The 27,083-nt window shown below is 44.2% G+C and overlaps 2 protein-coding genes and 1 long non-coding RNA gene across 4 annotated transcripts in view; 1 reads left to right on the top strand and 2 right to left on the bottom strand.

The window, feature by feature from the left end:
* The window catches only part of LOC126994115 (uncharacterized), a 59,165-nt gene that overhangs the window by 6,521 nt on the left and 25,561 nt on the right, over positions 1-27,083 (top strand). The window lies entirely within an intron of this gene.
* LOC126994113 (uncharacterized) lies at positions 16,031-17,614 on the bottom strand. Of its 2 annotated transcripts, none has more exons than XM_050853356.1 (3): positions 17,267-17,614; positions 16,936-17,068; positions 16,031-16,124 (listed from the first exon to the last, which is right to left on the bottom strand). In XM_050853356.1, the coding sequence occupies exons 1-3, from the start codon at positions 17,379-17,381 to the stop codon at positions 16,046-16,048; spliced, it is 327 nt and encodes a 108-aa protein (XP_050709313.1). In that variant the 5' UTR covers positions 17,382-17,614; the 3' UTR covers positions 16,031-16,045. The 2 variants fall into 2 exon arrangements, with proteins under 2 accessions (XP_050709313.1, XP_050709315.1); XM_050853358.1 differs by lacking the exon at positions 16,031-16,124 and adding an exon at positions 16,204-16,415 and having other exon boundaries at positions 17,267-17,425.
* On the bottom strand, positions 18,550-20,061 carry LOC126994112 (venom toxin OcyC11-like). The gene is made up of 3 exons (XM_050853355.1): positions 19,899-20,061; positions 19,569-19,701; positions 18,550-18,718 (listed from the first exon to the last, which is right to left on the bottom strand). Exons 1-3 carry the CDS (start codon positions 20,011-20,013, stop codon positions 18,565-18,567), a joined length of 402 nt encoding a protein of 133 aa, XP_050709312.1. The 5' UTR covers positions 20,014-20,061; the 3' UTR covers positions 18,550-18,564.

The raw sequence follows: 27,083 nt of genomic DNA, 5'->3' as shown, positions 1-27,083 counted from the left end.
AGTGGGTGGGTTGGAAAAAAGTATAGCTTGTGTATGCTTTTTTTTTTTTTTTTTGGACCAAGAGAGTGAGGGGGAGAGAAGAGGGAAGTAGAAGGGGAGAGAAGAGAACTGAAGTGAGAGAAGGGAAGAAGGGAAGACGGGAAGGGAAGGGAAGGAAGACGAGAAGAGAACGGCGAGGGAACGAAGGGAAGAGAAGAGAAGGTAGGGAAGGGAAGGGAAGGGAAAGGAAGGGAAGGGCAGGGAAGGGAAGGGAAGGAAAGGGAAGGACAGGGCAGGGAAAGGAATGGAAGGGAAGTGAAAGGAAGAGAAGGGAAAGGAAGGGAAGGGCAGGGCAGGGAAGGGAAGGGAAGGGAAGGGAAAGGAAGGGTAGGGCAGGGCAGGGAAAGGAAGGGAAGGGAAGAGAAGGGAAGGGAAGGGAAAGGAAGGAAAGGGAAGGGTAGGGCAGGACAGGGAAATTAAGGGAAGGGAAGGGAAGGGAAGGGTAAGGAAGAGAAGAGAGAAAAAAGAAATTATTAGAAAAGAAAAGGAGAAAAATAAAATTAAAAGAATTTGAAAGAGAGAGAGAGAGAGAGAGAGAGAGAGAGAGAGAGAATTCTGACCGCATCTCAACAATAACCAAAGCAACCTCACACTACTTTACCACTGGCCCGCTTTGCTGTCCTAATTTGAAGCCCGGACGGTCACTTGCAAATATTGACCCTCCATCCCTTGCCCCGAGTGGCCTTACGATGTCTGGCTGATTTATGTCACTCCCGATTAATGGGTTAGGCGGCATTAATGAGTCTGCCTGCAAAGTGATATTAACAGGGGGCCGCGGAAACAAATACATGCCTGGTCCGCTCCATCATATCTTATCGGGCGGTTTGGTGAATTACTCGTATCTTCCTTGAGGGGCTTTTGGGAAGGTTGTGATGTGGTGGAGTTGTAGGTTTGGAGTCCTGGCTGTTGTGATTGTTGTTGTTGTTTTTTGGGTTCGTGATCTTCTTCCTCCTTTTCTTTTTTGGGTTTTTTTTCTTGTTATGTTATCGTACTTACTTGTGTGTGTGTGTGGGGTGGGGGAGGTGATGTGGAGTTTTGTGGGTTTAGTGTCGAGGTTGTTGGTTTTATTCCTGTTTTTTTTTCTTTTCCCTTTTTTTCTGTTTGTTTATTTTTGTTTCTTATTCTGTGTTGCTTTTTTTCTTATTTTCTTGTTCTTGTTGTTTTTGTTCTTGTTCTTGTTCTTCTTCTTCTTCCTCCTCCTCAGACAGACATATATACTGACACACACACACACACACACACACACACACACACACACACACACACACACACACACACACACACTAAAAACAACCAAACTATTCCCTATCATAAGTTAAAACACACTACTAATGCTTTTTTTTTCTCCTCTTTTCATAACATTGCCACACACCAAACTCAAAACAATACCTCACCACATACTCGCCGGGGAATACATTTAAAGCAAGCACTACCCGTTCAAGAGGAGAGTATCTGACATCTCTCCACCCGAAATTGATCTCGCTTTTGACCTCTCGCTCTTTCTGCTGATGTTCGGAGCAGCATCAAGCGGGCTGTATCTGTTGCTATCTCAGTTTTTCCCCTTGAGCTGCCTCCCTTTGCTGTAGAAATAAAGACTAGATGATCGTCAGAAGGGTAACTCAATGCGGGGTCGACAGCTTTACTGGTTCTCATCACAAGCAAAGGTTTGAGTGAGGACCTTCCCTGGTCAGCGATGCAGCTCACGCCGGCCAAGCCTCACCCCTCCTGGCCGTCCGTGCGTCCTGGGGTCTTAACGCGGAGGCTTCTATCTTTCCTGACTGGCGGACACGAGAATGTTGACCCCGCTTCTGTTTTGTTGTGTATATGTCTTTATCTTCCTATTTTGTGTTTGTCTGTCTACCTGTCTTATCTGTTTACTTGTTTATCTGTCTAGGCTATATCTTTATTTGTTTATGTTTTCAAACTGGTGGACACGAGAATGTTGACCCTGCCTCTTTTTTTTGTGTAAATATGTCTTTATCTTCCTGTTTGTGTTTGTCTACCTGTCTTATCTGTTTACCTGTTTTCTGTCTATCTATCTTTATTTGTCTATCTTTCCTGACTGACGGACACGAGAACGTTGACCCTGCCTCTGTTTTTTTTTGTGTAAATATGCTTTTATCTTCCTGTTTGTGTTTGTCTACCTGTCTTATCTGTTTACCTGTTTTCTGTCTAGCTATCTTTATTTGTCTATCTTTCCTGACTGACGGACACGAGAATGTTGACCCCTCTTCTGTTTTGTTGTGTAAATATGCTTTTATCTTCCTGTTTGTGTTTGTCTACCTGTCTTATCTGTTTACCTGTTTTATGTCTAGCTATCTTTATTTGTCTATCTTTCCTGACTGACGGACACGAGAATGTTGACCCCTCTTCTGTTTTGTTGTGTAAATATGTTTTTATCTTCCTGTGTTTTGTTTGCCTGTATCTATCCAACTATATATCAGTTTATTTACACATCCATCTATTTATATTTCTAATCATGTTTATCTGGTTATCTCTTTATCTTTATTTGTAAGTACGTGATAATAGACCGTACGTGAGGTTTGACTTTCCTGAATTAAATACTGTCCATCGAACCTTATAAAAATGCAGAACTCACTTATCAATATTGTCATTTCCATCTATCCATCTATGTATCTGGTTATCTATCTAACTATACATTTATTTGAGGGCTTCGTGGTGCAGTGGTTAGCACACTTGGCTAACAACCGAGAGAGCCCAGGTTCGATTCCCGGGCGGAGTGGAAAAATTTGGGCGGCTTTTCCGATACCCTACGCCCCCGTCCACCCAGCAGTGAATGGGTACCAGGTATTAATCGATCTGTTCCCTTCTCCTATAATTCCTTCCCCTTCTGTCTCTCTCCGGCATATGACCACAGATGTTGCGCCGACTAAACGAAACTTTCCAACTTATACATTTATTTATCTTATCTGTTAACCTATTTTTCTATCTTGGCTGTATCTGTATTTGTCTATGTTTCCAAATCTGTGGGCACGAGAATGTTGGTAGGCGATATAAGAAACTAGATGAGGTTTGTCTTTCATGAATTTCGTCAAAACTTAGAGCAGTGCAGACAGAGTTCATTTCCAATTTGAATAGTTAGGCGAGCCATTAAATTCCTCGTTTTTCTTAACTTCTCATGATTAATGTCGTCGCATATCAGGAAAATGTTCATCAGCTTTAGAACGTGAGTGAAGAGGAACACTTACTCCTGTGTAATTATGTTGGTTCGTGAATTTGCTTCCATTTAGACATGTTGAAGAGAGACACTGAGATAAAAAAAATTCTCACTAAACTTTTACCAAGATCATTTACTCGCCTCCATTTCAACACAGTAGAAGAAGGAGAGAAAGAGATAGATTCAAAAGCTTTAGATATACAGAAAGGTAAAGCTATAAGCCGGTAGTTTGAGGAATAGGAACTTTTTCATTGACCATTAACCATTTCCACGATCATTTAGTCGCCTCCATTTCAACATATGTAGGAGAAGAGACAAAGAGATAGGTTCAAAAGCTTTGGAGAGACAGAAAGGTAAAGCTATAAGCCGATAGTTTGAGGAATAGGAACTCTTTTTCATTGACCATTAACCATTGCAACGATCATTTCCTTGCCTTCGTCTTGACATATTTAAAAAGAGAGAGAGAGAGAGAGAGAGAGAGAGATAATTTTGTCGTTAACCATTGTCGTGATCAACAGCACATCCCTAATTCTATCAGTTATTGAGGGCATAGAGTTCACTACAGAGGACACAAGGTACAACAAAACAGTCTGCCAGTCACCTTTAGTTAACCCTGAGATGATATTTTCGCTTGTAGATTTTCCCCCTCAGTCGTGTATCAGCGGCGGGTAATCTCTTCCCAGCATGCGTTGGGGCTTCGTGCACTCATCAATCCCCCGCGCTAATGATCCGCCCATAAATATGCCTGGATCGCCCAAATTTGTTGAACGCCGTCATGTTATTATTTCTTCTAGGCAGGCGTTTAATCTCGCTTATTGAGATGAATGTCCGCATTAGCATTACAGCCGTGAACCTTGACGCGGCTGTTATCTGTTTCTTGCACACACACACACACACACACACACACACACACACACACACACCTACCGAACGGGCGCAAGCCACTCCCGGTGAGGTATATATGGGAGGTGAGAAGGGAGCTGAAGCCCTCCAAAGACCCTTCCCATGTCCTCACTAACCGTTTCCCTATTGTCTCACCAACACCGGAGAGTAGTTCAGCATGCTCTCTAAAGACAGATCCTCTCTTTATCCACACCACACTACATTCACACAACATATACACCTTTTCCCAAAATTAAAATTTCAAAATGGCGCACCTACACCAAGCCTCGGGGACCACAAACTCCCCCAGGGATGACTCCCCTTCTGGCTGCCGACCCGAGAGGTGTCTTGATAACTCCTCGAACCTCTTTCTTCTCAATTTCTGCAACATTCGCGGTCTTCGCTCTAATTTTCATTCTGTGGAACATCATCTCTCCTCCTCTAAACCTCACCTTCTCTTCCTTACCGAAACACAGGTTTCTGAGGCTACTGACAGCAATCTCTACTCTGTTCCCTCCTACTATCTCTATCCTAAATTTCAATCCAAAGCTGGATGTTGCGCCTACGTGCGCAACGACATCACTTGCTCTCGTGCCCACGACCTTGACTCTTCTGAATTTTCCACCATCTGGCTAAGACTTCATTGTCATTCTATTACTAAATACATCTGTGCTGTTTATCTCTCACCTAACTCTACCAACTATGTAAAATTCTTTGACTATTTGAATTCTAAAAGGGAGCACATCTTGACCCACTCTCCCTTCGCTGAAATCTCCATCCTAGGAGATTTCAATGTTCACCACCAGCTTTGGCTTTCATCCTCTTTCACTGACCATCCTGGTGAACAAGCCTACAACTTTGCTATCCTCAACGACCCAGAGCAGTTGGTCCAGCACCCTACACGTATTCCCGACCGTCTTGGAGATCGGCCCAACATTCTAGACCTCTTCCATACCTCAAACCCTTCTGCTTATTCTGTCAAACTGTTCTCTCCGTTGGGCTCCTCCGATCACAATCTTATTTCTGCATCCTGTCCTATCGCTCCTGTACACCCTCTGGACCCACCGAAGAGGCGATGCTTCTGGCATTTTGCTTCAGCTCGGTGGGACGACCTGAGGATGTACTTTTCCGACTTCCCGTGGAATGATTATTGTTTCCAGGATAGAGACCCCTCTGTGTGTGCTCAGCGCATCACAGAGGTGATTGTCTCTGGAATGGAGGCATACATTCCTCGTTCTTTCTCTCCTCACGCTAAAAGACTTAGTTTAATCACGCTTGTTCTCGTGCTGTCAACGATAGAGAGGTAGCTCACAAAAGGTACCAGAGCCTTCAAACTAATGCTAATTATGAACTTTACATTTCTGTCCGAAATCGTGCCAAATCTATTCTCCGACTAACCAAAAAATTCTTTCATTAATAGAAAATGCCAAGACCTTGCTTTCTCTAACTCTTCCCGTGACTTCTGGCATCTAGCCAAAACCATCTCCTCCAACTTCACTTCTTCATCTTTCCCTCCACTCCTCAGTCCTGACGGCAACACTGCCGTCTCATCTATCTCTAAGGCCGAACTCTTCTCTCAAACTTTTTCTAAAAACTCCACTCTGGACGATTCTGGGCATATTCCTCCTACTCATCCCCCCTCTGACTCCTTTATGCCTGTTATAAAGATTCTTCAAAATGATGTTTTCTATGCCCTCTCTGGCCTCAATCCTCAGAAGGTTTATGGACCTGATGGAGTGCCTCCTATTGTCCTTAAAAACTGTGCCTCCGTGCTGTCACCCTGCCTGGTCAAACTCTTTCGCCTCTGCCTGTCAACATCTACCTTTCCTTCTTGCTGGAAGTATGCCTTCATACAGCCTCTTCCTAAGAAGGGTGACCGCATCAATCCCTCAAACTACCGTCCTATAGCTTTACTTTCTTGTCTATCTAAAGCTTTTGAATCAATCCTTAACCGGAAGATTCAAAAGCACCTTTCCACTTCTAACCTTCTATCTGATCGCCAGTATGGGTTCCGCAAGGGGCGTTCTACTGGTGATCTCCTAGCCTTCTTAACTGACTCTTGGTCATCCTCTCTTAGCCGTTTCGGTGAAACTTTTGCTATTGCGCTGGACATATCAAAAGCTTTTGATAGGGTCTGGCACAAATCTTTGCTTTCCAAACTACCCTCCTACGGTTTCTATCCTTCTCTCTGTACCTTTATCTCCAGTTTCCTTTCTGACCGTTCTATTTCTGCCGTGGTAGACGGTCACTGTTCTTCCCCTAAATCTATTAACAGTGGTGTCCCACAGGGTTCTGTCCTATCTCCCACTCTTTTTCTGTTGTTCATTGATGATCTTCTTTCCAAAACGAACTGTCCTATCCATTCCTACGCCGATGATTCCACTCTACATTATTCAACTTCTTTTAATAGAAGACCCACCCTACAGGAACTTAATGACTCAAGGCTGGAGGCTGCAGAACGCTTAGCCTTAGACCTTACTATTATTTCCGATTGGGGCAAGAAGAACCTGGTGTCCTTCAACGCCTCAAAAACACAGTTTCTCCACCTATCCACTCGACACAATCTTCCAAACATCTATCCCCTATTCTTTGACAACACCCAGCTATCACCTTCCTCAACACTAAACATCCTCGGTCTATCCTTAACTCAAAATCTCAACTGGAAACTTCATATCTCATCTCTTACTAAATCAGCTTCCTCGAGGCTGGGCGTTCTGTACCGTCTCCGCCAGTTCTTCTCCCCTGCACAGTTGCTGTCCATATACAGGGGCCTTGTCCGCCCTCGTATGGAGTATGCATCTCATGTGTGGGGGGGCTCCACTCACACAGCTCTTCTGGACAGAGTGGAGGCTAAGGCTCTTCGTCTCATCAGCTCTCCTCCTCATACTGATAGTCTTCTACCTCTTAAATTCCGCCGCGATGCTGCCTCTCTTTCTATCTTCTATCGATATTTCCACGCTGACTGCTCTTCTGAACTTGCTAACTGCATGCCTCCCCCCCTCCCGTGGCCCCGCTGCACTCGACTTTCTACTCATGCTCATCCCTATTCTGTCCAAACCCCTTATGCAAGAGTTAACTAGCATCTTCACTCTTTCATCCTTCACGCTGGTAAACTCTGGAACAATCTTCCTTCATCTGTATTTCCTCCTGCCTACGACTTGAACTCTTTCAAGAGGAGGGTATCAGGACACCTCTCCTCCCGTATATGATCTTGTTTTCGGCCACCTCTTTTGTTTCTTTTTTAGGAGCAGCGAGTGGCGGGCTTTTTTTTGTTATTGTTTTCTTTTTTTGTGTGCCCTTGAGCTGCCTCCTTTGTTGTAAAAAAAAAAGAAAAACACGCACACGCACACTCTTGTAAGGCACTGGTATGTAGGTGTCATGTATCTAGGAATGTGTGAAATATATGATCCCACCGCTGCCACCATTTATGATTTTTGTCTATCTGTCTGTCACACACTTAAACACACACACACACACACACACACACACACACACACACACACACACACACACACACACACACACACACATCAAGGTCCCTCATTTCCAGCAAACTTTCACTATGCAATTCACTTTCATTCTCTTTTTTTAACTCTTGGTCCACATCCCTCGACCCTCGCCTTCCCTCATTTCCTATTCACCTCATTTCTATCGCCTTCCCTTCTTCGTCTTTCTAATTCGTCTCATCATCATTTTCCAGTTTCTCTTTCTGTATTATCATCTAAATGTCTTCTTTTACTAATACTTCTTTTTCTTTAACTTCTTTTCGTCGTAATTCAGTTCTCTTAACCTTGTAGTCTTATATCCCCTTCTCTGTTCTTACAAGCCAAGATCTCATTACCGTCTTCCTTCAGTATTATATCTCTTTCTTTAACTTCTTCCTAATTAATTTATCTCTGGAACTCTGAAGCAGCCCTTCCTTTGTCTGGATTTCCTCTTGCCTACGACTTGACCTGTTTTCGATAGGGGAGCATGAAGTGACCCTCTCTCCTGGCCTTTCGTTCCGTTTTCTTTATAGGAGCAGCGCTTAGTCGGCATTTTTGTTGTTCGTTTATAATTTTGCCCGTGAGCTGCATCTTTATCTGCAAAACACACACACACACACACACACACACACACACACACACACACGCACACGCACACGCCTACTCTTGTAAGGCACTGGTATGTAGGTATCATGTATCTAGGGATGTGTGAATTATATGATCCCACCTCTGCCACCATTTATAATTTTTGTCTTTGTCTTTCTATTTGTCACACACCTAAACACACACACACACACACACACACACACACACACACACACACACACACACACACACACACACACACACACACACACACACACACACTCGCAGTTCTCATACATATTTAATTTTGCTCTCGTGTCTTTCTCTCAGTTCACCAATTTCAGACTACTGTAACGCTTTCCCTCCCCTCCTGCAGTACTCTCTCTCTCTCTCTCTCTCTCTCTCTCTCTCTCTCTCTCTCTCTCTCTCTGTAGTGTTCACGTTATTAATGGTTTCAATTTAAATTTTAAGTTGGCGAATAATTTTGCGACAACGAATTCGAGAGAAGAGGAAAGAGGAAGTTTAAGGAGGAGGAGGAGGAGGAACGAGAAGAGGTTCGTTTGTGTCCTGAAGTTTTGGAGGAGTGTGTGAATGAGGATGAAAGATAATGAATGCATGTGTGTGTGTGTGTGTGTGTGTGTGTGTGTGTGTGTGTGTGTGTGTCTTTCTTTCTTCTTAACTTCTTTTTTCTTTTCCTTGTTTGCTTCCTTTCTTTCCTTCCTTCCCTTCCTTCTTCCCCTTCCCTTCCCTTCCTTCCCTTCCCTTCCCTTCCCTTCCCTTCTCTTCCCTTTCCTTCCCTTTCCTCCTCTTACTTTCCCTTCCCTTTAATACCTTTCCCTTCCCTTCCCTTCCCTTCCTCCCCTTCTTTCCTTCTGCCTTCCCTTCTTCATTGCTCTTCTCCTCCACTTTTACCTTCCCTTCTTCCTTCTTTCTCCTACCCTTCCCTTCTTCCACCTTCTCCTTCCCTCCCCTTCTTCCCTTCTCATCTTTATCCTGCTTCTTCATATCCGCGTTTCCGTCTCCCTTCTTCCGTATTCTTCTTCTTTTTGACATTTTCCTCCTCCTTCCTTCTCTTTCTTAACGTTCTTTGTCCCTCCTCTTTTTTGTTCCTCTCTGTCTGCTTGTATCTTTTATTTCCTCTTTCACACTCACCCGGTCTTTCTTTCTTCCTTTCTCTCTCTCTTTCTCTCTTTCCCTCACCTCATTTTCGTCACACAAGGCAAGCAGTGAGGTGACAGATAAAGGTATTGGTGGCAGTATTAGGATTAGCAAAGGGCGACCCACATCTTCATTTGTCACGGGTATTTTTTTTATACTTTCCTTCATTTGTGTTATTGATCGATTCGTGGCTTTCCTGGATTCTCTTTTTGCCTGTTCCTTTTTTGTCATTCTGTCTCTGCTTCCTCTCCATTCTTCTCTTTCTGATTCTTCCTTTCTTCCTTTTTTGACTCCTTCTCTCCTCTTCTTCTTCCTTCTTCCTTTCTTCCTTCCCTTTCCTTTTCCCTCCATTCCCTTCTTCCTCCTCCCTCCCTTCCCTGTTCCTCCTCCAAAAGGTCACGGCGCTAACTCTGACGGACTATCAAAAGTTCAGCAGATTTATGTCGGGGGCTTCGGCAAAACTTCCCGCGTTTCATCTTTCTTATCGGGATTAAGAACGAATAAGATATAAGTATAAATTGGGTTTCACCTCTGCTCTGCTGCGGGGGGGGAGAGTGTCCAGTCGCGGGGAGAGTGGGAGGGGGTGGAGGGATGGGATGGTGTAAGGGTGGGTTCGAATGTAAGGGGGGAGGGGAGGGGAGTGGGGAGGGGGAGGGGGCGTAACAGAGTAGGGGGTTGGGGCGGAGAGGGTAGTGGAAGGGGGGGGGGGGGGGGGCTGAGAGAGTAGGGGGAAAGGGGGGGAGAGGCAAGGGAGAGGGGAGGGAAGGGTAGGGGATGGGATTGGAGGGAGAGAGAGGGGTGTCATCATCGTTTCTTTCCTCCCCCACCGATCATCCTTTTCTTCCCTTTTTTTATCCAATTTCGTCAAACCTCAAAGTTTTAATACCACTCAGATCTGGTAATGAAACACCTCGTAACGCATTTTATAACTCCTTTTTGCCTAATATTCTCAAACCCAAATAAATCATATTCACACTACCTCCTCCCAGTGGAACGCCAGCACTCCTCGGGCGAGCAGCCGGGTGGCCCTTCTACGGAGGCGAGGTGGACCCGTGGGGTCATCCTCCGTGGTCAAGTCGACCAGTCGGCTGCTCGCACGTGTCAGCTACGGGTGTCTGCTGGGCGCCTGCCCAGAGAGCCCGTGCCTCCGTCGCTGCTCGCCGGCTCTTACTCGTGGCTGTGGCGGCGGCGGAGGCTTCCCCACACCCGCCGCACGCCAGCGGCGGGCTCCCCCCTGCGACGGGCCGTCGCTAGACAAAGGCCCGTTCCCCCTTTTTAGGGGGTAAATCACCGAAGAAGAAGAAGAACTACCTCCTCTTAAGCCACCGTTCATTAATATTCTGGCTTAGTTTACTTTATCACAGCAAAGGCAAGCAGCTCAAGGGCAAGAACAAAAGGTAAATAACAAAAAAAGCCAGCTAAGTTCTCCCTCGTATAAGAAAACGGAATGAGTGGCCAGAAGAGAGGGTTAACTTAGGTAGGTGAGGTGTCTTGTTGTTCGCTTCCCTCTTGAAGTTGGGGGGTCAGCTGGCTCGGCTCCCTTCCTCCTTTTCCTTTTCCCTCCTTTCCCTCTTCCTCCTTCCCTCCATCCCCCCCACCCACCCTTACCTTCCCCCTCCTTTCCCTGTTTCTCCCCTAAAGGTCTTGCACTCTGATGTTTTGGTTCGTGTTGGTTAATCTATTCTGGGTTATGGCTAGCCTGACGTCGTTGTTGCTTCCTTTCCTACCCCCTTCTAAACCGCTGAAAAAATATGTATTCCTCTAGACATACTAGTTTCTCTCAGGTAACTTTTTTGCTTCATTTGTCTAAACCCTCCGCAGTGATACGACTTTTTTTTTTCGTCTCTTGGTGCCTCGTGATTGGCCGGACCTCTTCTTGCCTCTGTATTGTTGGTCTTACACGTCAACGCTTTCCCTTAAGTTCGTTGCGGTTTCGGATTTTCTTCACTCTCGCCACTTTGATTCCTCTCGTGTTTTGAGCTACTCTGGAACTCTGGCACTCGAAGGTATCTATCGTTCGTTGCGGTTTCGGAAATGTGGTGGGTGGTGGCTTTTCTTCACCCTCGGCACTTCTTTGATTCCTCCCGTGTTTTGAGCTACTCTGGAACTCTGGCACTCAAAGGTATCTATCTTCATCCTGTCGCCACCCACCAGGCAGACCAAGGGAGACATGGAGGCAGTGTGCTGAAGATAAATTGGCAGCATTGGGCATTGGAGAGGTTGAGGCAAGGGGCATTGAGTGGAGGCAGTGTGTTGAAGATAAATTGGCAGCATTGGGCATTGGAGAGGCTGAGGCAAGGGGCATTGAGTGGAGGCAGTGTGCTGAAGAGAAATTGGCAGCATTGGGCATTGGAGAGGCTGAGGCAAGGGGCATTGAGTGGAGGCAGTGTGTTGAAGAGAAATTGGCAGAATTGGGCATTGGAGAGGCTGGGGCAAGGGGCATTGAGTGGAGGCAGTGTGTTGAAGAGAAATTGGCAGCATTGGGCATTGGAGAGGCTGAGGCAAGGGGCATTGAGTGGAGGCAGTGTGTTGAAGAGGAATTGGCAGAATTGGGCATTGGAGAGGCTGGGGCAAGGGGCATTGAGTGGAGGCAGTGTGTTGAAGAGAAATTGGCAGAATTGGGCATTGGAGAGGCTGAGGCAAGGGGCATTGAGTGGAGGCAGTGTGTTGAAGATAAATTGGCAGCATTGGGCATTGGAGAGGCTGAGGCAAGGGGCATTGAGTGGAGGCAGTGTGTTGAAGAGGAATTGGCAGCATTGGGCATTGGAGAGGCTGAGGCAAGGGGCATTGAGTGGAGGCAGTGTGCTGAAGATAAATTGGCAGCATTGGGCATTGGAGAGGCTGAGGCAAGGGGCATTGAGTGGAGGCAGTGTGTTGAAGATAAATTGGCAGCATTGGGCATTGGAGAGGCTGAGGCAAGGGCATTGAGTGGAGGCAGTGTGTTGAAGAGGAATTGGCAGCATTGGGCATTGGAGAGGCTGAGGCAAGGGGCATTGAGTGGAGGCAGTGTGTTGAAGATAAATTGGCAGCATTGGGCATTGGAGAGGCTGAGGCAAGGGGCATTGAGTGGAGGCAGTGTGTTGAAGAGAAATTGGCAGAATTGGGCATTGGAGAGGCTGAGGCAAGGGGCATTGAGTGGAGGCAGTGTGCTGAAGAGAAATTGGCAGCATTGGGCCTTGGCGAGGCTGAGGCAAGGGGCATTGAGTGGAGGCAGTGTGCTGAAGAGAAATTGGCAGCATTGGGCATTGGAGGCTGAGGCAAGGGCATTGAGTGGAGGCAGTGTGTTGAAGAGAAATTGGCAGCATTGGGCATTGGAGAGGAGGCAAGGGGCATTGAGTGGAGGCAGTGTGTTGAAGAGAAATTGGCAGCGTTGGGCATTGGAGAGGCTGGGGCAAGGGGCATTGAGTGGAGGCAGTGTGTTGAAGAGAAATTGGCAGAATTGGGCATTGGAGAGGCTGAGGCAAGGGCATTGAGTGGAGGCAGTGTGCTGAAGAGAAATTGGCAGCATTGGGCATTGGAGAGGCTGAGGCAAGGGGCATTGAGTGGAGGCAGTGTGTTGAAGAGAAATTGGCAGAATTGGGCATTGGAGAGGCTGGGGCAAGGGGCATTGAGTGGAGGCAGTGTGTTGAAGAGAAATTGGCAGCATTGGGCATTGGAGAGGCTGAGGCAAGGGGCATTGAGTGGAGGCAGTGTGATGAAGAGTACTTGGCAGCTTTGGGCATTGGATCTGCTGGGGCAATGGGCATTGAGTGGAGGCAGTGTGTTGAAGAGAAATTGGCAGAATTGGGCATTGGAGAGGCTGAGGCAAGGGGCATTGAGTGGAGGCAGTGTGTTGAAGATAAATTGGCAGCATTGGGCATTGGAGAGGCTGAGGCAAGGGGCATTGAGTGGAGGCAGTGTGTTGAAGAGGAATTGGCAGCATTGGGCATTGGAGAGGCTGAGGCAAGGGGCATTGAGTGGAGGCAGTGTGCTGAAGATAAATTGGCAGCATTGGGCATTGGAGAGGCTGAGGCAAGGGGCATTGAGTGGAGGCAGTGTGTTGAAGATAAATTGGCAGCATTGGGCATTGGAGGCTGAGGCAAGGGGCATTGAGTGGAGGCAGTGTGTTGAAGAGGAATTGGCAGCATTGGGCATTGGAGAGGCTGAGGCAAGGGGCATTGAGTGGAGGCAGTGTGTTGAAGATAAATTGGCAGCATTGGGCATTGGAGAGGCTGAGGCAAGGGGCATTGAGTGGAGGCAGTGTGTTGAAGAGAAATTGGCAGAATTGGGCATTGGAGAGGCTGAGGCAAGGGGCATTGAGTGGAGGCAGTGTGCTGAAGAGAAATTGGCAGCATTGGGCATTGGAGAGGCTGAGGCAAGGGGCATTGAGTGGAGGCAGTGTGATGAAGAGAAATTGGCAGCATTGGGCATTGGAGAGGCTGAGGCAAGGGGCATTGAGTGGAGGCAGTGTGTTGAAGAGAAATTGGCAGCATTGGGCATTGGAGAGGCTGAGGCAAGGGGCATTGAGTGGAGGCAGTGTGTTGAAGAGAAATTGGCAGCGTTGGGCATTGGAGAGGCTGGGGCAAGGGGCATTGAGTGGAGGCAGTGTGTTGAAGAGAAATTGGCAGAATTGGGCATTGGAGAGGCTGGGGCAAGGGGCATTGAGTGGAGGCAGTGTGTTGAAGAGAAATTGGCAGCATTGGGCATTGTAGAGGCATAGGCAAGGGGCAGTGAGTGGAGGCAGGGTGCTGAAGAGAAATTGGCAGCCTTGGGCATAGGAGCGGCTGAGGCAAGGGGCATTGAGTGGAGGCAGTGTGTTGAAGAGAAATTGGCAGAATTGGGCATTGGAGAGGCTGGGGCAAGGGGCATTGAGTGGAGGCAGTGTGTTGAAGATAAATTGGCAGAATTGGGCATTGGAGAGGCTGAGGCAAGGGGCATTGAGTGGAGGCAGTGTGTTGAAGAGAAATTGGCAGAATTGGGCATTGGAGAGGCTGGGGCAAGGGGCAGAAGTAGTTGGAAACATATCATCGACCGTCCACCCTCTTAGGAGATTATACGAGAATCTGACTTTTTAACAGATGATGATAATGGTGATGGTGATAGTGATGATGATTTTTGTCGACAGGTCTTACCCATGTTTATATACAAATGTTCATTCGCCTCCGCGGTATAGTGGTTAACGTCCCTAACTACGAGTCGGTGTGCAGCCCATCCAGTTATTTATCTGTCCTCTCAGGATGGTCGATAAATGATAAATGGGTGCCTGGGGAAACCTGTGGAAGATAGATTGTGGTAACTAGGATGCTTATTTCAAATCACCCGGATGTTACTCAGGGCATGTATCGGGTTAATTGGCTCTCCCTCACCACAGGACAACGGAACGGAGATGAGCACCGCCGCCACGCGCAGTTATAGCATATACTCCCAACTTTGCCTTTACCTTGACGCAGGGTCGATGCCTTAGGGGTAGTGGCTCGGGGGTTAATTAAGGGCCGTAATTTAAGACACCATCGCTTCTCACATCAACTATTTATAAAGGTCAAAGAGGGGATCAATCTGTTTTTCATGAGTGTTTTTTTAAGGCTCATGGCACATAAGAAGTGTCAAACTACCACCAGGGTCATAAAACTACCCCTGGAAAGGCCTACAGCTCCTACGAAAGCCATGTCAAATATGTGAACTTGGGCGACGAAATGTTTTAAAATACGACCTTAAGACCGGATGCCATTCCTGACGTCACGCGGCGCCAATGGGATTCGAACCGCCTCGCTCTGGCTCATAATTTCTAACTACTAACTGGGAGCATACTTCCGGGGGCTCGTCACTTCACTCACTCGCCGCCCATACTTCTGACGGTCCCCTTGAACAAGCTCGACCCTGGCTTTTGCGGCGCCTAACCTCAATCACTCACTCACTTGAACAAGGTCCAGTCGGCCTATCAATCTTAAATCCCTCCCGGAAGGATCGATCGACTAACCCCAGTCATAACTTGCGTGGGCGTCCCTTTGGTCTCTTAACCCCTTGACTGCGGATTTCCTACAAGAAGACATCACCAAGCTACAGTAATGGAACAAAAAGTTGCTACTACAATTTTTCAATGAAGAAAATGTAAAGTCATGCACCTTGGGAGGGGAATTCCAGCATTCCAGTAACACATGGGAAACAGTCCACTATCCACCACAGAGGCAGAGAAAGACCTGGGAGTGTATGTTACCAGGCAATACCACATGGGAAACACTCTACTATCCACCACAGAGGCAGAGAAAGACCTGGGAGTATATGTTACCAGGCAATACCACATGGGAAACACTCCACTATCCACCACAGAAACAGAGAAAGACCTGGAGGTGTATGTTACCAGGCAATACCACATGGGAAACACTCCACTATCCACCACACAGGCAGAGAAAGACCTGGAAGTATATGTTACCAGGATACCAGTGAAAACCAAATCCGTGCCAATCGCAGCAGACGGGTTAACTTCCATGATGACAGATATATATGCGACAACACTTAGTGGGTGAAGCACGGAGGAGTGTCTTACGAGTCCAGACAGTAAACAGGAAACTCGTGGAGATAAGCATCAGGTGTCAGGTGCAGCATCGGGATGATGAGAGTATGATGTCATGTAAATGTGATGTGTTTGTCCAGCGACGACTTCCGGTAGCCCTTGCCAGGTGCTGTCCTCCCTCACGTCAAGGTGAAGTGAAGGTCGTGGCGTGACGGCGGTGGATCGCTCTTAGCTAACGTCACCACCACGTTTCTTACCTTCCCGTGGCTGTGGCGAGCACCGTAACACCTCGCTGGATTCCGCAAACCTTTAGGGTCATTAAAATACTTGTAGTGGTATTGTTGTTTTATGGTTTGAAAGCGTCTGGTATTAAAAAAAAGACATACTATTTACAACGATTAATCATCTTTAGCAACAAAAAAAGACAAAAATTCGGTCAGGTAGAAGGTCAGGTCTGAGTTGGGTCAGGTCAGGTCAGGCACGATGGTGTTCGGTAAGAGCATCACAGGCAGCGGGCTCTATCGGGGGCGGCCACCGCTAGTTGCAGACCACCTTCTCGCAGCACTGCGGGTACGGCTGCGACATGTCCTGGAGGACGCTGCAACCAGGCGGCGGCGCGATGACCCCGCACCGGTCAAGGGCAGGCGGTAGGAAAACAATTTGTCCTGATACCTGAATCACAGCAGATACGTCAGGAATTGACAATTACAGAAAAATATATATATATATAAATATATATATATATATATATATATATATATATCTATATATCGATATATATAGATATATATATATATATATATATCTATTTATATATATATATATATATATATATATATATATATATATATATATATATATATATATATATATATATATATATATATATATATATATATATATATATATATAGACACACACACACACACACACACACACACACACACACACACACACACACACACACACACACACACACACACACACATATATAAAAAATATCATTAATTTATTAATTCACAATCTGTGAGAGAAAATGTGTCAAAAGAGAAAATCAAAAGATAGAGGAAAACTTTAATGGCTTAAATATGACTGCTGCATAAGTCCGGTGTACTCACGAGACATAGGTAATGGCCGTGCCCACTCCCGGAACTTTCTCGCAGGACACCTCCGCGCAGCCCGGCAGCTGGAAGCTGTGCCCCTCCTCCACGCGTATGCCAACTTCCTTTATAAAGCACGTGTTGGGGTGGTCTGGTGACACAAAAAGAAGGTTTCAACCTCTGTTCTCAAAAGTATACATCACAGCGTCCTTTCACTTGCGTCAGAACTTCGAGTAGGTATTGTTCTTACTATTGTTTGATTTAATGCAACAGTTGGAGGGTGAAGAGCAAGATCACTGTAAGCTACTGATCAGGAACTTTTCCTGTTACTGCAACACTAAACTCTTACCTGGATCATTGACGATTTCACGCGTTGCGGCGGCCTCGGCTTGGGGCGGGGCTGGCAGAAGCACCAGCAGCACCAGCACAGACCCCGTCAGCAGCACGGCTCGCAGCATCCCCATCGGTGTGGCTCTGGGTGGCGACTGCCTTCAGGGAGCGACTCGGAAGATATATGTATATATACATTTCTTTCTGGATTTCATTTCCGGTGATAAGGAGGACTGCGGAAGACATTCAATTACGAGGCTTCTCTGGCTGTCATTTTTTCGTGATCAGTCGTTTTAGGACAACTTGCTTGCTTTACTCAGTGCAGCGTACTAGCACGTATTTAACACTCATTCAAAATAAAATTTAATCATTGAAACATCGTTTCACTAAACTCAAAACCAACTGTGGACGTGATGACACTATAAAATTGTAGTACTTCACCCTCTCTACAAAGGTGGCAGCACGATGACCTCGGAAACAGAGGCGCAGCGCTGACAAACAACGCGTGACTGGCGAGCCAAGATAAATTACATCTACAGAAAGATTAGAAGCGTTTATTTGACTGATCATGAAGGGAAATGACTCATGTGGTTACAGGAATCGCGGGAAAGACTTGTGTCAAATCCGTGAGACTAAATCGAGGCCAACAACCTGCATAGTACGTGAGCGCCAACTCCGGCCTTGGGGACATGTGGCACCTTGCCCAGTCGACCTCCTCAAAGGGTTGTCTCTGAAAATGATGATAACGTTGATGATGATGATGATGATGCCGATGATGACCCAGTCTGCGGCCAGAGAACAGTGTCGGTGGTGCTCGGCAAGCTTCACACCATCACCGCCACCTTCACGTCGGAGAAAATGTCTAATGGAATATCAACCCACGAATGGCAGAATAATATATTGCAGGCTGGAGTGAAGAACAAGAGCAAGAACAAGAACATGAACATCAATTAAAACCAGAACAGGTCAAAGGAATAAAATTAGAGGAAGAAGAAAAAGAAGAAGAAGAAGAAGAAGAATGAGACGAAGAAAAGGAAAAAAAAATGGCGAAAGGAGAAAAAAAGAAGAGGAAGTTTGAGCGGCTCTTAGATTACGTCACCGCCACGGTCCTCGCCTTCCCGTGGCTGTGGCGAGCACTGTAACACCTCGCTGAGTTCCGCAAACCTTTAGGGTCATTGAAACACCTGTAGTGGTACTGCTGTGTCATGATTTGAAAGCGTCTGCATTGAAAGAGATGCTGATTCTAAACAATTAGGCATCTTTGACAACAGATAATGACAAAAATTCGGTCAGCCAGAAGGTCAGGTCAGAGTTGGTTCAGGTCAGGTCAGGCACGATGGTGTACGGTGAGCAGGTTAGGGCGGCAGGATCCACTGCGGGCGCCGCAGACCACCTTCCGCAGCACCTCGGGTACGGCTGTGCCATGTCTTTGATCAGTCTGCAGCCTGGAGGGACACCGATGGGAGCGCACCTGCCGAGGACAGACTTTTGAAAACATAATATGCCTTGATACATGAAACGAGGAAAATGCCGTAGGAATTAACATTGAAAAGGACCTAAAAAGAATCAATATATATATATATATATATATATATATATATATATATATATATATATATATATATATATATATATATATATATATATATATATATATATATATATATATATATATAAATGATACTTCAGGTATTAATTCATATCCTGTGATATAATGTTGCATAATGAGGAAATCATCATTTGGAGAAAGACTTTAAAATATGACTTTAAAATATGACTGCTGAATATTTGTTTTTACAGCAAGGGCGGCAGCTCAAGGGCAATTAACAACAACAACAACAACAGAAAACCCGCTAGACGCTCCTCCTACAAAAGAAAAATAGAACGAGAGGCCAAAAGGGAAGTCAATTTCCCGTGGAGAGGCGTCTTGATTCTTTCCTCTTGGAAGAGTTCAAGTCATAGGCAGGAGGAAATACAGACGAAGGAAGGTGTTCCAGAGTTTACCAGCGGAAGGGATAAAATAGTGATGCTGTTTAACTCTTGCAATGAAGACAAAAAGAGAAGCAACATTGTGGCGTAATTTAAGAGGTAGGAAACTGCTAGTAAGAGAGAGGAGTTGATGAGACGAAGAGCCTTTGACTCCACTCTGTCTAATTTGGCTGTATGTGTGGAGCCCCCCCTACAGATGAGTTGTATACAAGGCCCCTGTATACAAGGCCCCTGCATATGGACAACATTTGGGAGGGGAAAAGAACTGGCGGAGACGATACAGAACGCCCAACCTCGAGGAAACTGATTTAGGGAAAGTGCGGTGTACTCACGTCACGTAACGAATGGCCATGACTTCACTTGAATACTTTGTGCATTCTGCCCTCCGGCAGTACGGCGTCTGCCAAGTGTGCCCTTCTTTCACGCGTATGCCAGATTCCCTTATAAGGCACGTGTTGGGGTGGTCTGGAAGGACAAGAAAAGGTTTCAACCTCTGTTGTCAAAAGTACACACCAAAGTTTTCTTTCTCTTGCGTCAGAACTTCGAGTAGGTATTGTTCCTGCTATTATTAAATTTAATGAAACAGTTGGAGGGTGAAGAACATGATCACTGTAAGCTACTGAACAGGAGCTTTGCCTGTTACTGCAACAATAAACTCTTACCTGGATCATTGACGATTTGCGCACTCAAAGCGGCCTCGGCCTGATGCGGAACGGTCAGAAGCACCTGCAGCACCAGCACAGACCCCGTCAGCAGCACGGCTCGCAGCATCCCCATCGTTGTGGCTCTAGGTGGCGACTGCCTTCAGGGAGTGACTTAAAGATATATATACATTGTTTTGGAGATTTCATTTCCTGTGATAAAGAAGACCACGCATGACACTCAGTTACGATGATTCTATGGCTATTAATTTTTCGTGATCAGACATTTTAGGACAACTTGCTTGGTCTACTCAGTGCTGCGTTCTGGCACATAATCTGAACACACATAAAAAACAAAAGATTAATCATTCGAGCATCAAGATCAGTGTCATCTTATTCAGCACCATCTGTGGACATGACGTCACATCTCCTGTTATACATCATCCTCTCTACAACGGCCACAACAAGATGACTTTCGAAACTGTGGCTCGGTGCTGGAAGTCTCCCAACGCGTGACTTGTTTAGTTTTGTGGTGAGCCGAAATAAATTACATGTACACAAAGATTAGCAACTTATATGTGACTGATCATGAAACGGCCTGACACTTGTACCAATGAGAACTGCTGGCAAGTCTTCTTCTTCGTCTTCTTCTTCTTCTTCTTCTTCTTCTTCTTCTTCTTCTTCTTCTTCTTCTTCTTCTTCTTCTTCTTCTTCTTCTTCTTCTTCTTGTTCGTTTTTGTTCTTGTTCTTCTTGTTCATGTTCTTTTTCTTGTTCTTGTTCTTGTTCTTCTTCCTTCTTCTTCTTCTTCTTCACTCCATCCTTCTATTTTTTTTCGTGTCCTTCGTGGGTTGACATTCCCATAGACTTTATCTCCTACGAGGTGGAAATTGTCGAGTGTACCAACCCCGTCTGTGTTCTGGCCGCGGGCTGGGTAACAGGGCGGCAGGTGGCGAGGGTAATAAACGTAACTCAATCTGCATATACGATTTAGCATTTCAAGGAGAGTTAAATGAACCGCTCTCGCTAATTCATTACTATAATCCCGTGTGTCTCTGTGGCTTCGCTCTACGAGTTTGTATGTCTGGCTTTGTGGTGGTGGTTGTTCTGCACTTATACAGAAAATATTTATGTGTGTATATCTATCTGTATCTATCTATCTACTTGTCTGTCTTATCTATATATCTGTCTGTCTGTCTGTCTATCTAAAGCCCTCTAAGCTCTGTTCCAGCAATAAGTAGTTAGTAAGAGAGGTTAGAATAGAGAGGTCAATTTCGGATGGAAAGAGATGGGAGAGACGACAGAGATGGAGGGAAGTGACGGACTAGATAAATACCGATACAAAAAAAGGAGATGAAGTAAAATAGATGAAGAAAAGCAGGTGAAGAAAATGAAAAGAAGTGAACAAAATGAACAAAAAGATGAAGAAAATGAAAAAAAAAGATGAACGAAATGAAAATAAGATGAACAAAATGAAAAAAAGATAAACAAAATGTAGAAAAATAGAACAAAATTAAAAAAAAGATGAAAAAAATGAAAAAATTGAACAAAATAAAGAAAAGTTGAACAAAATGAAAAAAAGATGAACAAAATGAAAAAAAGATGAACGAAATGAAAAAAAATGGAACAAAATGAAAAAAATGATAAACAAAATGTAGAAAAATAGAACAAAATGAAAAAAAAGATGAAAAAAATGAAAAAATGAACAAAGTAAAGAAAAAAAAGAATGAGAAATCTAAACAAAATGGAAAAAAAAGATGAGCAAAATGAAAAAAAGATGAACCAATAAGGAAAATGAAAAAAAAGTGACAGACCTAAAAATAATCGTTACAAAGGAAAAACAAGACGCAAGGGGATGCCACTAAAGAGATGATGTGATGAAATTAAGAAGCCTGCGTAGCGCTAACAACAAAACGAGAGGCGCTAATCGAACGAAAGGAAAAGTTTTGGATAGGCCTATGTTCTGCTATGAATGATACACGCTGCTGCTGCTGCTGATGATGATGATGATGATGTTGACGTACAAATTGCATAAGACACCCGAGATTGAGTTAGTGATTCTTAACTTTTTCTGCTAACAAGATTATGAATGAAACACGCCGTATCTTCTTCCTTTCCTTAGCGTAGTCCGTGTATTAATAAATGTACAAACTCGAGGGAAATAAGGTAATCCCCTAACTCTTAGATCTCCTTGAAATCTAGTTACGTTAAGTTTATTTTATACGTTTTTTCTCCTATGGCTGGGTAGGCTTTCTGGGTGAGGCCTGATGGTCCACCCCAGCCCGTTATGGCGCAGGCAAGTGTTTTTAGTGGCGCCATCTTGCTTGCCTCATGCTGTCCCCCGGAATTTATATTTGAGCCTCTTTTTTTGAGAGAATCTAGAGTCCGGGTTGATAGGTGGTCTTCCGGAGAGCTTGTGGGTAGTCTCAGGTTGGTATTCTTATGATATGCTTCCACCTCTCGCATCAGTTATTTCCAGAGGCCGCAAAGGAGATCAGTTGGTTTCTAATGAGTGTTTTTTTAGGTTCATGGTACAGAAGAAAGGTCACTCTACCAGAACGCTCGTAAAACTACCCCTGGAAATGCTCGAAATTGCCACGAAAGTCTAGTCATATATACCATGCGACAAAAAGGAAATGAGAAGGAAGGAAAGAAAGAGGTCAGGAGATAAAGAAAGAAAGAAAGAAAGAATGAATGAAAAATAAGGTACAAAGAAAGAAAGATCGAGTAAAGGAAGGAAAACGGAAAACAAGAAAGAGAGAAATGAAGAAAGAGAAAGAAAGGCCATGGCCAAAGGTGATGGCATTGCGACTATTAGTAAACAAGTACAGCATAGTCAGCAGCAGCAGCAGTAACTAGTGGCTTTGTTATGTTGCTGTTATTATTATTATCATTATTATTATTATTATTATTATTATTATTATTATTATTATTATTATTATTATTATTATTATTATTATTGTTGTTGATGTTATTGTTGTTGTTATTGTTGTTGTTGGTGGTGGTGGTGGTGACTATTGACATCGCGGGGAACTTTCTCTCCGCGTTTTGATTAAAGACGCGAGGAATTTCTTTAGAGGAAGGGAAGGGAAGGGAAGGGCGCACCGGGTAAAGCTTGTGGCGGAAATTAATGAGATTTTTCCTTCGGCGGCCGTGTAGGGAGAGAGAGAGAGAGAGAGAGAGAGAGAGAGAGAGAGAGAGAGATTATAATTCATATATTTTTTTAACTTTATCACATATTTCAGCGACTTTGCGTATATATATTTTTTTTTTTACGGTCAAGTCGTGTGTTATAAATACTCTACTGCCTGACATTCCATGAATTTACTAAAGTATCCAGTAGTTTTTGAAGTGCTTTTATGAGTAAGTTACTTGTATAAATGATAAAAAAGCAGTAGTTTTTGAAGTGCTTTTTTAAGTCAGTTAATTGAACAAATGATGAAAAAGTAAAGGTATATCAGAAATGACTTTTTTTTACAGCAAAGGAGACGGCTCAAGGGCAACAAAAAGGAGGTAGAAAAAAAAGCCCGCTGCTCACCTCTCCCACAACAGAAAGTAGTAAAGAGTGGCCAAAAGAGAGGTCAATTTCGGGTGAAGAGGTGTCTTGATACACTTACAGACTCACTAATTCACAAAGACAGACAGATGGATGGATATGTAATGCATTCACCTCACTTTTGAAATCTGAAACACGTACTTCGCAAAAGCTCCATTAGGTTAGGTTAGGCTAGGTTAGGTTAGGTTACGTTAGGTTAGGTTAGGTTAGGTTAGGTTAGGTTCGATTAGATTAGGTTAGATTAGGGGTTAGTTTAGGTTAGGCTAGGTTAGGTTAGGTTCGGTTATCTTATGTTAGGGGTTAGGTTAGGTTAGGCTAGGTTAGGTTAGATTAGGTTATGCTTGGTTAGGTTAGGTTGGGTTAGGTTAGGGGTTAGTTTAGGTTAGGTTAGGTTAGGTTAGGTTAGGTTAGGTTAATGGTTAGATTAGGTTAGGCTTGGTTGTGTTAGATTAGGCTAGGTTAGTTGACGACATGCAATGCTAGAAGGTCTGAAAGGCATTAAGTGAGGCATCATACGTCACAGTGAGGTTGAGAAGATGTGTGGTGCATTCATAACATTGCCTGACGGACATGTCTTGTACTATTAAAGTCTTGTAAAGAGGAAGGAGAGTGGAACTGGATTCTTAAGTGACAAGAATCTAGAGCAGGTAATGTAGGAAAAACTATTAAGCATCCACGAAAGAGCAACAAAAATCATTACTAGTCGAGGTATGATATTTTTCTGCCACCTCTTCGGATTCTTTACAGGAGCAGCGAGTAGCGGGCTTTTTTTTTTTTTTTTCCTTTTTATGTGTCCTTCTGTCCTTTGCTGTAAAAAAAATAATAAAAAAATCCAAAAACAGCCAAACTTCTGCACCAACACCGCTTTCCATGAAGAGAACCATGCACTATCCTACCATTCCTTACGCACAATACAACCACTTAACGCCTCACAAAAATATTTAGGAGAGCCAAGAAGCGCACCTGATTATTGTTATTATTATTGTTGTTATTACTATTGTTATTATGAAACGAAGCAGGTAGAGGGAGGTGTGCAGGCTCTGTAAACACCTTCTTCATGAGTCCCTAGACCCTTGAGACGCCGAGAAAGAGAAAAGGCAAGTAGAAGCAATAAGGAGAAAGAGATCGAGATATATCCAAGTAAATTAACACAACCAACCGCGGTATTATTAACCCCAACATCGAATTCAATTATCCAGTGTCGTAATCTCCCGTTAATGTTACCGGGGAGACACACGAGCACAACACGAAGCCAACACGATTGCTGGAGATTAAAGGTTCATTACCGCTGAAGTACAACCCAGCCATTCGGTGCAATAATTGATTCTTTATCGGCTATAGCTTGCGTTAATTGGCTCTCCATTTTCGTAGCCTTGTAAAATCTCCTCCCAGTTGCCTGCTCAGTAACACTCACCCTTTACTAGTGTGTCTGTAACGGTGTGTGTTTCTGGTATTGTTGTACATCGTTGCATTGTAGGAAGATGAGTGGCATGTTTTCTTAACCACGTGATATATGAAAATTGACGTGTATATTTGGCTACGTGAACGCTGAGTGACGTGTATATTTGACTTCGTGAATGCTGATTGACGTGTATATTTGACTTCGTGAATGCTGAGTGACGTGTATATTTGGCTACGTGAACGCTGAGTGACGTGTATATTTGGCTACGTGAACGCTGAGTGACGTGTATATTTGACTTCGTGAATGCTGATTGACGTGTATATTTGACTTCGTGAATGCTGATTGACGTGTATATTTGACTTCGTGAATGCTGATTGACGTGTATATTTGGCTACGTGAATGCTGATTGACGTGTATATTTGACTTCGTGAATGCTGATTGACGTGTATATTTGACTTCGTGAATGCTGATTGACGTGTATATTTGACTTCGTGAATGCTGATTGACGTGTATATTTGACTTCGTGAATGCTGATTGACGTGTATATTTGACTTCGTGAATGCTGATTGACGTGTATATTTGACTTCGTGAATGCTGATTGACGTGTATATTTGACTTCGTGAATGCTGATTGACGTGTATATTTGACTTCGTGAATGCTGATTGACGTGTATATTTGACTTCGTGAATGCTGAGTGACGTGTATATTTGACTATGTGAATGCTGAATGACGTGTATATTTGGCTACGTGAACACTCACACACACACACACACACACACACACACACACACACACACACACACACACACACACACACTAACAACAACTAGCATGCATTAACCACAAAACAAACATCCGGTGTACATGACTTTACCCCATTGTAATTCCCCGTTATTACGTTCGGAAATTGTTGAGCGTTGTTAAGCTTCTTCCAATTGGTTTTAGTTTAGGTATCATGGATGCCTGCGCGCCCGATTATTTCAGTGTTTTAATGGGCAGCGTTATTTTTATATATGTTTGGAGGAGTACGGTACGTTCCTGCTGGTGAATTCTGTGTTTTTTGTGGCGTTTTTCGTTTTTTTGTCGTGTACTTCATAGGAAAGCTGTTCCTCTACCTTGCTTACATAGTTGAAATTTTTATTACCTGATGTAGTCGTGTGTTTGACAGGAAGGCAGTTTAAATAGTTTACCATACCTCATTTAGTTTACATTTCTTTTTCTCTTTCTTTCTTTCTTTCTTTCTTTCTTTCTTTCTTTCTTTCTTTTTTATTTCTTTCTTTCATACTGTGAGGTGTGTGCTAGCTACTTCAAGGTCACTACTTTCCCCCACCCCTACCCCCCCGTCGCCAGCAATGGAGTTCTTAAGCTTAGACACGTATGTTGTTGAGATGCTAAATTGTCTGAGGCTGTCCTTCGGGATTAACCAAAATTTGTTCAAGATTCACGAGTAAAAACTATTGAGCAGCGAGGATCGGTGACCAAACAAGCCAAGACACGTATGTTGTTGAGATGCTAAATTGTCTGAGGCTGTCCTTCGGGATTAACCAAAATTTGTTCAAGATTCACGAGTAAAAACTATTGAGCAGAGAGTATCGGTGACCACTATTGAGCAGTGAGAAGCGGTGACCAAACAAGCCAAGACACGTATGTTGTAGGGATGCTAAATTGTCTGAGGCTGTCCTTCGGGATTAACTAAAATTTGTTCAAGATTCACGAGTAAAAACTATTGAGCAGTGAGAAGCGGTGACCAAACATTTGAAGTATGGAACCTAATGAGTCTTTTCAGCCACCATGTAATGCCCTTTGATCGCAGCCACAATAGAGAAATTAGACGCAAGAACCAGTGAATGCAAAGTCAATCAAACTTAAATGAAATCAAAGGAAAATGAATTTCGCGACAAAAAACAGCGCATTCATGGCTTCAGTAACCCATTGTACCCTGCAGGACGGTCCATTGAAGGTAGAAAAATGTAAAAGATTAAATACAATAGACCTTTTTTTTCTATATTTAGAATTTAAAGAGACTATAACCTTCAAAATATACACGTGTGAGGGTTATGCTTTTCTGTTCCAACACAACCATTTGCATTTTTTTTTCTGTTAGCAATTGTTGATGTAAATTCTGCTTCAGTTTAGTAACTTTGACCGTATAGTGTTTCTTTCATTTTGTATTTTTCCTCTTTTTTTTTTTTTTTTGTCTTTTAGCTGAATTCTTCACTAAAAAAAATATATCTTGATGCGGAAATACTG

The sequence above is a fragment of the Eriocheir sinensis genome, unplaced genomic scaffold, assembly GCF_024679095.1.
Source record: "Eriocheir sinensis breed Jianghai 21 unplaced genomic scaffold, ASM2467909v1 Scaffold722, whole genome shotgun sequence".
Taxonomy (NCBI): Eukaryota; Metazoa; Arthropoda; class Malacostraca; order Decapoda; family Varunidae; genus Eriocheir; species Eriocheir sinensis.
Note: the sequence above shows the minus strand (reverse complement) of the source record. Positions and strands in the feature narration are given on the sequence as shown.